At 35.9% G+C, this 14,463-nt stretch overlaps 1 protein-coding gene across 3 annotated transcripts in view; it reads left to right on the forward strand.

Moving 5' to 3' along the window:
• The window catches only part of KCNT2 (potassium sodium-activated channel subfamily T member 2), a 138,313-nt gene that overhangs the window by 110,510 nt on the left and 13,340 nt on the right, over window positions 1–14,463 (forward strand). For all 3 annotated transcript variants that reach the window (XM_035537705.1, XM_035537706.1, XM_035537707.1), the window contains 2 exons: window positions 544–678; window positions 7,385–7,496. In XM_035537705.1, the coding sequence (XP_035393598.1) occupies window positions 544–678; window positions 7,385–7,496 (247 nt within the window). The remainder of the gene's footprint in view (window positions 1–543; window positions 679–7,384; window positions 7,497–14,463) is intronic.

Here is a 14,463-nt window from a genome sequence, read left to right on the forward strand (position 1 = left end):
CCTGAGGTACATCTGCTCCTAAAAGCATCATAAGAACACTCTAAGTAAACCTAATAGAGGAGTTTCTTAGACATAATGTTTTTTTTTTTGTTTGTTTTCAATTAACATTTTGAAACAAACAGTTATGGGGAAGAGCAACCCAAGTCATTTTAGGTCCATTTATTACCAAAAGTAACCACAACAAAGTAAGCTGTTAAAGCACATAAGGACATACAGTTTTCCCACGTAAGTGTTAAAGGCTTATTTTAAAAATCTGAAATAGTTTTTATCATTTTAGCAAAAGGAGAGGGACCATTACAACCTACTGAAATGCATTCTGTATAACTTCAAAGTCAAAATAATTATTCATATTCTATTCTATAAGTTCATTAAGATGATATGTTTAACTTAGACTATATTGGAGGTTATAGTATGTACATGGAGATGCAGGGAACCAGCAACTCAGCATGTGATTTACCAATACCAACCATCACTAGTCTTTTAAAGTGTTCCATATTTAAGTGGCTTGTTTGTTTTTTTTCTCCCTCTTTCTCTTCACAAAAGCCTAGATGATTTATTAAGATGCGGGGTCACCTTTGCAGCTAATATGGTGGTGGTGGACAAAGAAAGTACAATGAGTGCTGAGGAAGACTACATGGCAGATGCTAAGACTATTGTAAATGTTCAAACACTTTTTAGGTAAGAGATTTTTGCAATCTCTCTGTACACCTTTATTAATCATGAAATACCTGATAATGTGCTATGTACTTAGATGAGAATTCTTTTCTTTTCTTCTACTTCAATTTCTACTTAAATTAATTTGTCTCATATGGGTAAATCTTTTCACATAGCAATAAACTCTTTCTTGGTATACTAAGGTTTTCTTTTGAAATCTCAGATGATCATCCCAAAACAGGATGATTGATCATTTTTTAAAGTCAATTTTCAGGTTTGCAGAAAGAGAAAAAAAGCTACTCTGGAAGACTTAAGACCAAAACTAGTTGAGAAAAAGATTGTTTTTTTCCTCAGTGCAGTCTTTCAGAATAACGGTAAAGCCAATACTAAAACCAGATTCTTCTAAAGCAGTAACTTCTAAAGCAGTAACCAGTGCATTACTATGAAGTTAGTTATAAGTGCTTGCATTTTGCATATATGGTTTTGAACAAAAAATAGTTTTGTAGGCACATTTGTGCAGTGTTACCTATGACAACAAAATACTAAGAGTCATAAAAGAATGCTTAGTGAAAAACGGTCAGTATAGTAAATGGGCTAAGGAACGAGTTCCACAATGAATCACTAAAAAAAAACCTGAGATCCCCTGTTCATTGGGGAACCAGATTAAAACCTCATATTATATAAATATATTGATTCAACAAGTACCTAAGGATACAAGTCACTTTAACTGTGAAAAAGTTCTTAGTTGCTTTAAAAAATACCCAAACAACTCACGAAACCATACATATATATAAACACTATACAGCCAAGTATGAAATACCTTCTTGATTAGAAGGTTCAGTACCATTCAACACTACACCTACTGCCCTTTTGTGTGCCCATTTAACACTGGAGAGAGATGCATAGAAGTCTCTTGAAACTGTCAGTTTCTGAGAACTAAGCACATGAAAACAAATGTATTTTAACAGATGTACAGATGATACACCTGCAACTATGTAGCTAAATACTGTCAGCATTACTGCATGTGCTCAGAAGCAGCAATATCTATGTTGCATAGGAAACTAGTTCTGACCTGTTTTAACTTTGAGCTTAGTTTTTGAATTTATATCTGATTTTAGCATAGATGTTTCATAATCACACACAAATTAAAAATTAAAATCGAACTTGATCTGTGCAACATTCAAGTGTACTATTAACCATATCACACTAGTGTATCTCACTGAGACTTTGATATGCATCACTAAATTTTCCAGAAATACTTCTTACCCCAAAATATGAAACAGAAATATAAACTGAATAACAAAATTTAGTAAGGACTAGTTGATTTTTCCTACAGTTGTATTCTACCTTGTCAAACACCAAAAATAAATAAAAAATGCAGTACCACCATAAATATCCAACTAGAACTTGCTGTATAATCATTGTTGTCTTGCACAATGCTTACAACTAGATGGCAGCTTTAACTCATGTATGAAACGTAAAATTCCAAGTATAGTTTAGTATAGTTCTAAGACTGCCTTGTTCTTTTTGCAAATATCAAAATAAAAGTTTTAAGACTTAATATAACGTTTCTGAAAACTTTTTAAACTTTTAAAAAGTATTGTATTTTAAATATATTTTAAAACTTTTCCTAGAACACATACAAAACATTCACTATATTTTATCTAATATCAGAGTTGTAGAAATAACTAAGCTTCACAAAGAGGCATAAAGTAGTGGCATTTACCTGTTTTGCAGAATAAACTACACAGAAGATAGAGGCTAAGTCTGAATCTCATTGATTAGATTGACTCAAATCAACTGATCTCATTAAGGGCTGCAGACAGGCCTGAAAAGATGTTCCAGGTGCGCTGTAATACTGTTTGGCCTAGGTTGCCATTTCTAATAAACCTGTTCTGACATTATTCCCTGATTTACATAAATTAATCTTGCCTTGCCAGAAGAGTTGTTTTCCCCCCTCAACTCCCTTTAGGAGCTGAATGTATTGTTTATAACTTGACAAGGTTATTAGCACCTTTAAGGCTAGAAATTGTTCCATACCAATTAGAGTTGTGACACTAGCTTATCAGACTTAATTATAGTTAAAAGGAGTGAAGAAGTGTGACTCAGTCAGTCATACAGAATTATAAAGGACTTTTTTAATCCTTTGGACAGAAAAGAACTAAGGAGAAATTAAAAAAAATAAAAGTACAAGGAGAAATTACTAGTTTTGGGCCGTGTCCTATAGATGCTTCTCACTTCTTGATGTAAAATAAGCCACTAACTATTGAGTCCCTATTGATAGCCATAACCTTAGAAAAATAGGTTTCCTTAGGCAGAGAATCTGTGCTACAAAGAGCATTTATATTTACTCTTACTTTATATTAATGGATTTAAATGTTGGTGTTTGGGAAGTCCTGTTTAAGTTCCTATAAGCTAACATTCTGATGCCTATGTTTCAAATACTACAAGAAGTCAAAATGTAGCAGTACACCTAATAACTAAGAAGTTCAGCTGGGATCTGGCAATCAGCACCAAATGAGGTTCATCTATAAATGAGGTTATGATGGCATTACATAGTTTATCATCTTGGCTCAGGAAAAAAACTAAATGCGTCTCTCACTTGTCTGATTCCCAAATACCATTTCAACAGCAACCCATGTTTTCCATTAGGCTGCTTAAGGCTTTCTTCTCCCAGTCCAGCCATTTACTGTTTTTTTTATATATATATATAAATATATATATATATATATATAAATATATAATATATATATATATATATATATATATATATATATATATATATATATATATATATATATTTTTTTTTAAACCAGAATGGAGTGGAGAAGAGGAATCTTGGCACAGAATTGGCCTGTTCTGGTGCTGAAAGCTTGCAGGCAGCGCCTTACACCAGGGACAAGAGACAACCTGGCTTTGACAACCTGGAAAGTCTTTTCCCCTAATTCTGCTAGAGGGCACTCTTAAAGTATGAATTTTACCAATAGCAGGTTTGAAACAGATTTCCTAACCGAAGTCAGTTTTTACATCTTGGTGATGAACTAAATCCATTTTTAACAGAAACCTAGTAAATTGCAAATTTCCTGCAAGTTGTATACATTTTATCATTAGATCAGGTGTTCAATTTACTGCTACTCTTAGTTCTAAATGTTATACTGTTATTTGTCAAACCTGAATGTCTGTCCTTTAAACACAGCAGTACAAAAATTTTCAGCCAGCAGTTTAAGTAATTATTCACTACACGATGCAGAATTAATGCAGAAGAAATCAGGATTTAAAGAGTAAACTTATTCCTCAGAACTTTAAGAAATTTGTTAAGCTCCTTAATAGATAAAAGTTCATACCTATAGAATATGACATTCTTAGGATTTTTACTTTTTAAACACATGATACAAGTGAAGATGTATCACAGACTCATCTCAAGGGTATGGTTACTCTGTATTTAATCTGTGTATGCAGACTCTATTCTTTAAGTGCTTTATCTTTAGTAGGACATAGCAGACTGTGTAACCACTCAGAGTTGGTATCAGTCTGACTGTAAAAGCTAAGAAGCTCAGAAATTCCTGAGTGTACACAATGCCTTTCAGGGTACAGTGCACACAAATGGTCATCATTAAGTGATTCAGATTCTCACCCAGTTTGCCAGCTCCATTAACTCATCCTTATATAATCACTTAATATTTGGTTATTCACAGGGATGTAAGTGCTAACATAACAATGGCTAGCATTTCTATTGTCATATGATCATTAAAAGTCTACGTTTTAGCTTCAACATACCTAGAAAACTTTTGCAATAGGACATTAACATGCATGCTGGTAGGTAGTTTTTGAAATGTATTTCCCCACATTTAGGCTCTACTTGAATTAATATTTCAGTGAAATTCCTCACACAAAACTGAAGGAAAAGACTAAAGACATGGAATTTAATTGACACTAACTTACTAAGTTCAGGTTCCAAGAAAACCACACAAAAATGGTCGATGAGCACCGTTTCTTATTGGTATAACATGACAGAGTTAAAGCTTTGTGTCAAGGTCTGTTCAAGAAAGCAAAGGTGATATCTCACATCTTTGCAAGGGAACTCAACCACAGATTTCTCTGAGTTTGACAAATAGTTCCCTGGAGGAGGAACTAGAACAGAGCAGCTTTTATTTTTTTTAAATGGACAATTGCTCAAAAAATCCTTTTCATCATGGAGTGATTGTGTAGACACATGGAGATACTGCCAGTGTATGAAGGCAGATAGATTTTAAATTGCATTTTGTACAAAATCTAGAGGGCCTGGGAGAAGAAAGCTTGCGTCTCAGTATCACTAACCACTACTAGACAGGGTGAAGTAATGTGCTGACAGGAAATTCAGAGAGAACAAACACAAGATACTAAGCACAGGAAGTAATAACCTTGTGAAGCAGTGCAGGTTAGGGAGCAGCTCTTCTGGGAAGGATCTGAGGGGCTTGGCAGACAGCAAGCTGAGCATGGGCTGACAGCATGCTCTTGGCAGCAAAGGCCAACACAATTGTAAGCCGATAGCATCTTGGGCTGTATTAATAGGAGCATGGCCAGTAGATGGAGAGAAGCAATAATCCCCCTCTACTCAGCACACGTTAAACTGAACCTAGACACTGCATCCAGTTTTCAGGGCCTTGATACAGCAAAGACATAGATAAACTGGAGGAAGTTCAACAGAAGGTCAGCAAGGTGGTCACAGGCAGAAGCAGATGCCCTGTGAGAAGCTGAGAGAGTAGGACTTACTCAGCCTGGAGAACAGGGAGACTAACAGGGGACTTAACAGTCATCTTAGAACTTAAAAAAAAGAAAGAATGTAAGCTGAAACAAGAGAGGCTCAAACTGGATGTACAGAAAACCTTTTCCCTCTTGAGGACAGGCAAACAGTAGAACTAAACACCCAGGGAGGCTGTGCAGCCTCTGTCCTTGGAGGTTTTCAAGACCTCACTGGAAAAAGCCCTGAGCAACCTGGTCTGAGCTCATAGCTGCCCATGCTTTGAAGAAGGTGTTGGACTAGAGACTTCTGGAGCTTCCTTCCAACATGAATTATCCTTCAATTTTTCTACAAACAACAGTTTTAAATTCAAAGTCACACCTGGAATACTGTGTCCAGTTCTGGACTCCCCAGTACAAGAGAGACACAGATATCCTGGAAAGAGTCCAGCAAAGCACCACTAAGATGTTCAAGGGACTGAAACATCTCTCCTATGAGGAAAGGCTGAGAGAGCTGGGACTGTTTAGCCTGAAGAAGAGAAGGCACAGGGATGTCTCAGTGCGTACATTTTTACTGGGAGGATGACTGAGCACTGCAATAGGTTCAGCAGAGAGGTTGTGGACTCTCCCTCTTCGAAGATACTCAAAATCCATCTGGACACAGTCTTAGATGCTACAATAATCTCAATAATGCTTGCAAATCTTTGCTGTTTGCTATCGGTAGACCATCTGTTTGTATTCACCTATCAGTGACTTTTTTTTTTTAATGAAAAACACTCCTTCATGACTGAATCATTTGGGAGAACGTACTTTACAATAGTGAATCACTGGCACTGTGAACTAGAGAAAGTCAGGCAGTAGTTGCCACTTAGAATTTGCTGATTCTGCAAGTAACATCCATAATACTCCAACCCATGGCAAGTGGCAAACAATGATTTTATTCCTCATGATAACACCTGAGTTTCTTAGTGACCTGTAATCGTTTTATTCCAGGATAAATAGTATTTCCTAGGTTTGTTTATATAGTGCGGGGAAAAAACAACATGCCGATCATTCTGGAATGATCTGATAACAAAGAAGGAAGCTTCAGTCATTGTAAAGCGATAAAATGTAACATTATTTTTATCTGAATGAAATGGAAGTCAGGATGTTTTAGTCATTAATACTACAATTTTCTATTATCATATGTAAATAAATACTTTCAGAATCAAAACAGATTACAAATCCATGTCTCATTTTCTTAGGAGACTAATTTACAGAGGAAATAAATAATGAGTTCTAGTCCAAATAATGTAGCATTTTCATAGGATAACCTACAAATCTTTTTCCTCGTGAAATAGCTGGGGGCTGAGGCTTCATGAAAATCTGTGTTATACAGACAGATCAGAGTTAAACTTCCTTCACTGCTTTTTGTTGTTATTGAAAGTCTGAAATAGTGTTAACTTTGAAATATTTACACATGCGAAATATTTGTGAGAACACAGATATACATAATCATACATTTGCTCAGCAATTTTAAGTTCCTACAGTCCCAAGAAGCGCTAATTCTAGTCTAGATTACTCAGTCTGTAGACACAGACTATATAAACACAACTAAAAATAAAAAGGAAATAGTATATAAGCCAGCTCTAATCAAATGGTATAGTTTACATACAACCAGATACCAAGCAAAGACTATATAAATCTGCATTTTTTGTTATTTCCTACAGATTTGTCATTTTAGAAATAATTAAATAAAACCTCTGGTAATTAAGTAGTTCCTTCCTAGCATTTAAATGGAATATAAGTTCAACCTCTGAATGTACATTTGCTTCTTTGTGAATTCTACAGAGAACATTTGTAGAAGTTCCCTTTGCTATTATAACAGCTTTTCATTGTACCAAAAAAGGTGCAGTTTTCATGCACTTAATAAAAACATGGACATAAACACAAATCATAGCATTATATAGAGCCTTACACTTGTGAATTGTTGTAATTAGAGCTATAACTGTAACGTTCTTTTAAAATACAGGTTGTTCTCAAGCCTAAGCATTATCACAGAACTAACTCACCCAGCCAATATGAGATTCATGCAGTTCAGAGCCAAAGATTGCTATTCTCTTGCTCTATCCAAATTGGAAAAGGTAAGGAGACTTCCCCTTCTCCCCCCGCAATGTAAATGTTACCGTTTGAACACATTTTGTTATTTTTTCTTTTAAACAATGCTTTCAGAACAAGTGTAAACAGTTAAATTATTTTATGGTTGTAGCAGCAATGTAAAAGCAAGACAAACAGTATCATGATACCAGTCTACAAATACAGATCTTTCTCTTCAGTCACCTTCCCCCTACCCCATTTGCTATTAAACTAGATATCATTGCTAGGTTCTCTCACATAGCTTCCTGTTCTCTTCACCTCATGTATCTCAGTTATCTTAGCAAATTTGAGTTAATGCTAAAATCATTTTCATTATACAGAACTAAACATATGACTTCCATTTCCTAGCTGTACAGTATGTATAGTCCTAGATTCTGGGAGTAAATTTGAGATTTCAAATATTTTCACTATTCACTACATAATGTTGACATAGCATTGACATGTGTTCACATTAATGTAGAAAAAAACATTTAGTAGAAGCTTATCTTCACAGGCCAGCTCCCAGTTTCTTACATGGGAATGGAATTGTGTAAACTCAGCCTGCCTAGAGAAGATGGCCTAAGTTTTATAAGAATCAACCTTTAACTCAGTTGACTATCAAGTTACATTTTGATCACAAATACTTGGGTGTTATTTTGTGATTTGTCAGCCTTTGCCTGAAAGAGAAGGAAGGCTTCATCTCATTTAGGTGGTATTCTGATTTGCACATACAAGGGAGAACCATGAAGAAGCTAGACAAAAATTACTACAGATAGAGGAGCAGTTTGCATTAGGAGGCACATTTTTCATTTGTATTATGCCACTCCCACTATCCATAAAGGTTTTTACCTGTGTTTCCTGCATTTTACCACTCCCTTTCCTCTATGGTAATTGCAGGAGGAATAAGCTGGAACTGGCTGGAATCATGCATTGGCAATTTAGAGTATCCAGTGTCAACAGCTGAAAGGCCTTCAGTACTGTGTTTCACCTACTGCAAAATTATTTTTTTAAATACTCCCTTAATCCATACAACTTAATGACATGGGGAAGAAAGAACAGGAATAACTTTTTTCCCCACTACGTGATATCTACAGTTGCTTCTGGACTACTCAATGGACAGTTAATCTATCGACTCCAATGCAGTGAAACCAAGATTATCTCATTTCTCTCTCTTGCCTTATACAAGCTCCCTTTTTTACCCAGCACAAATACTGAAAATAATTAGAAATATTATAACTTCTGTAATTTTATTTATTGCACAAATGCAAAGTTGTGAACATAGGTTGGAAGCTGGACAGTTAATTTATTTCCTATCCAAACCATGCTATGCTGAAATAGCAGTAGATAATTTACCTTAAAAGAACATTTTCTTTATTGCAATTGAAGTTGCCTGCTGTTGACATTTCCCATTCATTCCATCTTAATGTTTGCAGGGAACACTTCACAGGTGGTGCTGTAGTTCATTAGGTGTTGCAGAACTCCATCATGCAAAATCAAAGGCAATTAAGAACTTGAGTAAAAATTATCTAATGCAGTCAAATGTACAGGTGATAATTATTTCTGCATTAAGCATCCCATTTTCAGAAAGACTACAAAAGTCAAGCAAGTTGCCTTCAGGTAGCACTCAAATATGCATGCAAAATTTACTTTTCAACCTAATGGGCTATGAAAGAAAGATACACATATCAGAGGTGAAGTCCATCTGCTGTTACAGCTGCAACTTTCCTCATTTTAAAAATAAATAGATCTGGACGCCAATCTCAGCACTGACATAAGAGAAAGTAGTGGTCCTTTTATACAGCAGAGAAAAGGAAAACAGTACTCACAGTTTAAACTTAGAACTTAGTTCTCCATTTGTCTTTGATATGAAAAAATTAAGTAACTGTTCCTGCTTGCTTGAAAAATGTTTAGAATACCCTGGATAAGATTCAGACTTCAGTTTTCTATGATTTGTTACTATTTTGTAAGTAAATATTGCAGGTGTCGACGGAAGGATAAAATCTCTAAAGTAATCATTTTAAAATACGTACACATATCTTTTCATCACACCAACACTCTGATTTCATATCCTTCAAATGGATAAGTATATATATATTAGGTGGGCAGAAATCTGCCTTAAACATCCTAGCATATTTGCTATGACACATAAAAGTAGGTTGCTTTTTTCAGCTTCAGTTAAGGATAGGGCAAACAGTCTCCATTTGTTATTAATCCTGATTAGGTTTTAAAACAGATTTGAAGTAACATTAAACAATAGCAAACAGGAATTATATATAGGTAATAAAAATATTGATTGGTGTCTCTTAAATGGTATAAATCTATTAGTTTAAGTGGATCTCCAATGATTTAGATCACCTATAACTCTGCCTGAAAGCATATACATAATTTGCACGCACATTTTGTTGTTGAACTGACAGATCTGTAGAAAGCTGTTCCAGATCTTCAACAAAAATGAATCTGTTCTTGCCAAAAAGGTAGAACGGAAGCCATTAAGAACATAGTCCAAAATATCGTAAGCTATTCCAAAGGTGAAGTGATACTAATCCAAAATCCCTTATGTCAAGGAAGAGACCGTATAGAGGCTTCCATACCCAGATTTAAGTCATATCTCACATGGGCAACAACCAGCATTTACCAAAACTAGCCATGCACTTACTTGTTCTCTGTAATAAGCCACTACTAAACTTCATCACATTTATATGTTCTTGGACAACTCCGAAACTGTGTTTCACATTATATCCTTATACATTCCATACAGCAAATTTGCACTGTTTGTACATACCAGTTAGAGCCTTCCACAGTAGTTCCATATTACTGTCTAAATTGGTGTAGACTATATTAAATTAAGATGGGCCCTGCATCTCTTTGGCAACTCTTTCAGTGGTTGAAAACACGGCTTCAGGTTACTTTGCAGTTGGTATTTTACAAGTTACATTTGAGACTAAAACCAAAATATCAGAGCCTTGATTTCTCCACTAGAAGCTACATGTACAAGGTCAAGATTTCACATGCAACTCCTTATATCACATACCCATATCTCACACTCTGGCCTGGAGCTGAAAGACATTTCCTCTCCCCTGACAAGGAGGTGCAGCACAGCCCTGGCACCATGAAACCACTGTGATGGCTCATTCATGTTTACATTAGCACAGCTTAAAATATCCTTGTGTGAACTGCATCCTGACTACAGAGAACATAACAATATTGACTGCTATGAAGGACTATGTGTTTACTTATTAATAGTAAAAAAAAAAAATAATAATAAAATCGTGATAAGGTAGGAAAGAAGGAAATAAAATGAAAACATTATGAACTTGACCTGGGCAGATGTAGTCTAGTATTCTGACAATAAGCAAACCCCAAAGGAAATAATTAATTGAAAATTAAATAGCCTACATGGAGGAAGCATGGCACATGCTAGGAACTTCCCCCAACCATAAGGGTATTACTGTTTTCAAAGCAATAACAAGTGTAATTCTGAGCTTCACATGAGCAAAGCCACAACCATAAGAAGACTGAAGATGAAGTAAATAACTCCATCTATTAATAACTGTCTTAAAATGTCACCTATGAACGTGCAGTTCTATTGGATGCACTCATGCCATGATCTTTTACTTACGTTCTTAGAAATGATCTATACTTTAAGTAGTTGTAACCCCTTCCTCGTGAATTCCAAAGAAGTGTCAGGGAAGGAGCTGCTGAGCATCACATGGAATAAAACAGCTGGGATATTCTGATACATTTTTGGCTTCTGCATCCGCAGTATTATCTGGAAAACCAATGAGTCTGCAGGTAATAAGGAAAAACTTCAACACAGTATGCTTAAGTAAAAGTTATATTTCTCACAAATCTCTTTTAAGCAAGAATAAAGAAAAAGCAAGCTTGTAATAAGAGAAGAAAGGAAGCAATATAAGAAATGTAATATGTATGGGAAAAATAAGCTTCCAAGCTTTCATTTTAAAATAATCCAAACAGGACCTATGCATCTATCTTCAAAATTTTGTATACAAACCAGTTATTCCCCCCAAATGTATCTTTTGCTTTATCCTATCTTTCTTATCACAAAATCAGAATCTGCAACAATTTTCTCTAAACAGATGGACAGATAAACACAATACCTCGGTCATGATTTGATGATAGTCACTTCACAGCCAGTTGCCTGTAAAATTTTATGGCATGAATCAAAAATAATTTAATTCAATGTATGTTATAGAATGGATGTAGTTTTAATTTTAAAGTATTTGTTGTAAAACAAATCTTATGTTTTCTGTAATTCACACACAGATTTTCATTCACAACAGCAATTGAAGAAAAATATCTTCTACTTTGCACTGAAAGAAAAGCATTCAAATACATGAGCTAAACTACAAAAGAAATACATAAGTTGTTTCCGTGGCTTACACCAGTAAGTGCAATGGTATGCTTTGCTAGGTAAAATTGCTCTTTGTACTCTGAGACTCCTGCTTTCCTCAGTTCTGTCTGAAATGCACAACTTACTAGAAACACCCCTTTGCTGGTTGACCAGAGTATGTGAGCACATTTGCATACATGCAGTTCACATGGTGAAGAAAAACTACGAGTCACAGAGAAAGTTACTGAAAATATAGAGCATTGCTCCAATCACAGGAACAAAAAAATATTAGGAGAAAAACAAACTTAACCAAAACCAGGCATGTTTTTTTTTTTCTTCTGTGCAAGATAATAGTCCTCCTCCTTTCCCTTGCTTATGTTGAAACCTCAGCTCAATACTTTTACATGTTCCACAGAAGCAGCGTAAATCTTAACAATAAACATGAATCATGAAGGGCAGATTTAAGCTCTTGAATTTAAACACATTGAATTTATTAACTATAACAATGTATCTGGTATTTCTTTCTACTGATTCAACAGGAGAAGCAAGTCCACCAGATGCTTTTGAAATTATGTGCCAAAAAAACAACGACAAAACGCTTTCATACCTGACACCTGCTTCTCTGGTTGTTCATTTAAACTGCTTGTTTAAACTAACATCTCTGCTGTGCTTTTAGTGATTACATTCTTCCAAAAAGGAAAATGCAACTCAAACTGATACTATAGTGTCAAATAAAATTCATCTTATAATAGTCTTGCATTGTAAGGGTAACTACAAAAATTCTTAAGTTTTTATACTCTTGAAAAAGTACGTAATTTAAAGAACAGACAATATTTTACCAGATTTTTAAGCAGGTTATAGGTTTTAAGAAATATGTGCTCTACACAAACACCTCTAAATAGCACCTGTGGACAGGATAATATTGTCAGTTTGAGTTAATGGGCTTATAGTGTAAGTCCTATATCACAGTTATACTTAAAAAAATTCTAAAAACAAAACAAAAGAGTGTAGTTTCTCTCTCATTTTTTTTTTTTAAATACCTTATGACATAAAAGCACTAAGAAGAGAGGATTGTGACCCTACAGAAAAAAGGAGTAGAACATCCTTTCCATTTAGCTTTGGTTTGGATACCTGGTTATTTGTTTGTAGAGTCTATGCACAATGTCCAGCGTACTAAAGTGAGTTGACAAGTATGAGAATAAACCTAAGTTGAATAGTATGGAAATCGGATCTTTAAAAGGAAGGAAAGTGTAGCTGAATACTTTAACTGCAAGTCTTTCCATGCTGATGACTATGGCAGACACTGAGACATATGCATGTAGAACAGAGAGGCCTGCTTATTAGTAATTTGCCATAACATGATTTATTTTTTTTAATAGTAATGGGCCTGCACCTTTAGTCTTGACCTGTCTGATGATTAGGGAATAATCGTCTGTTTTGTGGAAAACTTACTTAGCTAGTCAGCAGGAATGCAGCTGACAGACTTGAAACAGACTTCAGCCGTTATCAGAGCAGTTAACGTGGCAGGGGTCACAAAGGGAACCCAGAAACTCTGTTCCGGGCAGTGTGGGACCGCACAACAACAGATGGACACAGCAAGCCTTGGTCCTCCCCACTTCCTGCTGGAGAGGAACCTACAGCAAATCAACTATCTCAACCCAGCCAGAGTTCTGGAGGCTAGTTTCCATCATTCAGGTAGTGCTTGGTATGGATATATCTTATGAATTAACAACTGGTTATTGTGACTTCAGTCACTGGTAGCACTTTGTAAGATTCTGGATCCCTCTTTGAGCAACAAGAACTGCTAGTGAGAGATGCAGTCTGTTTGGCAAAGTTAGTTTCTTTGCCAACCTGGTTAGGAATAAGTTGTGAGTTAATGAGTTGCATTGGTTTATCTGATGCTGTCAGGTGAGTGCTCAGGAAGAGTAGGAGATACGACTTTCTACACTAATGCCATCATCTAAGCATACATTTTAATTTGGCAATGCTTGTTCCAGGCCATATCTCCAAGGAGGCTCTACAAGCTGTTTCACTGTTCTATCACCTTCATACTAAAAAAAATTGTTTCCTTATGTTCACAAAGAGTTACTTGTATTTCAGTTTGTGCCCATTGCCTCTTGTCCTGCCACCAAGCACCACTGAAAAGAGCCTCACTCCACCATCTTTACATCCTCTCTTCAGATATTTGTACACATTAATGAGATACACACAAGCACCCTCACCACCTCCCCTGCCCTGAACCTTCTCTTCTCCCGGCTAAGCAGTCCCAACTTTCTCAGCCTTTCCTTACAGGAGAGAAGCTCCAGTCCATCATCGTGATGCTCTGCTGGAGTCTCTCCAGTATGTCTGTGCCTCTTTTCTACTGGTGAGCTCAGGACACAGTATTCCAGGTGTGACCTCACCAGTGCGGAGAAGAGGTGCAGGATCACCTGCCTCAACCTGGTTGCACACTCCTCCTATTGCCCAAGACACTATTAGCCTTGTTTAACTTGGTGTCCACCAGGACCCCCATGTTCTGTTCTGCAAAGCTACTTTTGAGCCTGTCAGTAGCAAGCATGTACTGGTGCATATATGTGATGGGTATGTGTCTGAATTACAAGCTATGTAACATTTCTGTACTTTGA

Source organism: Cygnus atratus, chromosome 8 (assembly GCF_013377495.2).
Source record: "Cygnus atratus isolate AKBS03 ecotype Queensland, Australia chromosome 8, CAtr_DNAZoo_HiC_assembly, whole genome shotgun sequence".
NCBI classification, from domain to species: domain Eukaryota; kingdom Metazoa; phylum Chordata; class Aves; order Anseriformes; family Anatidae; genus Cygnus; species Cygnus atratus.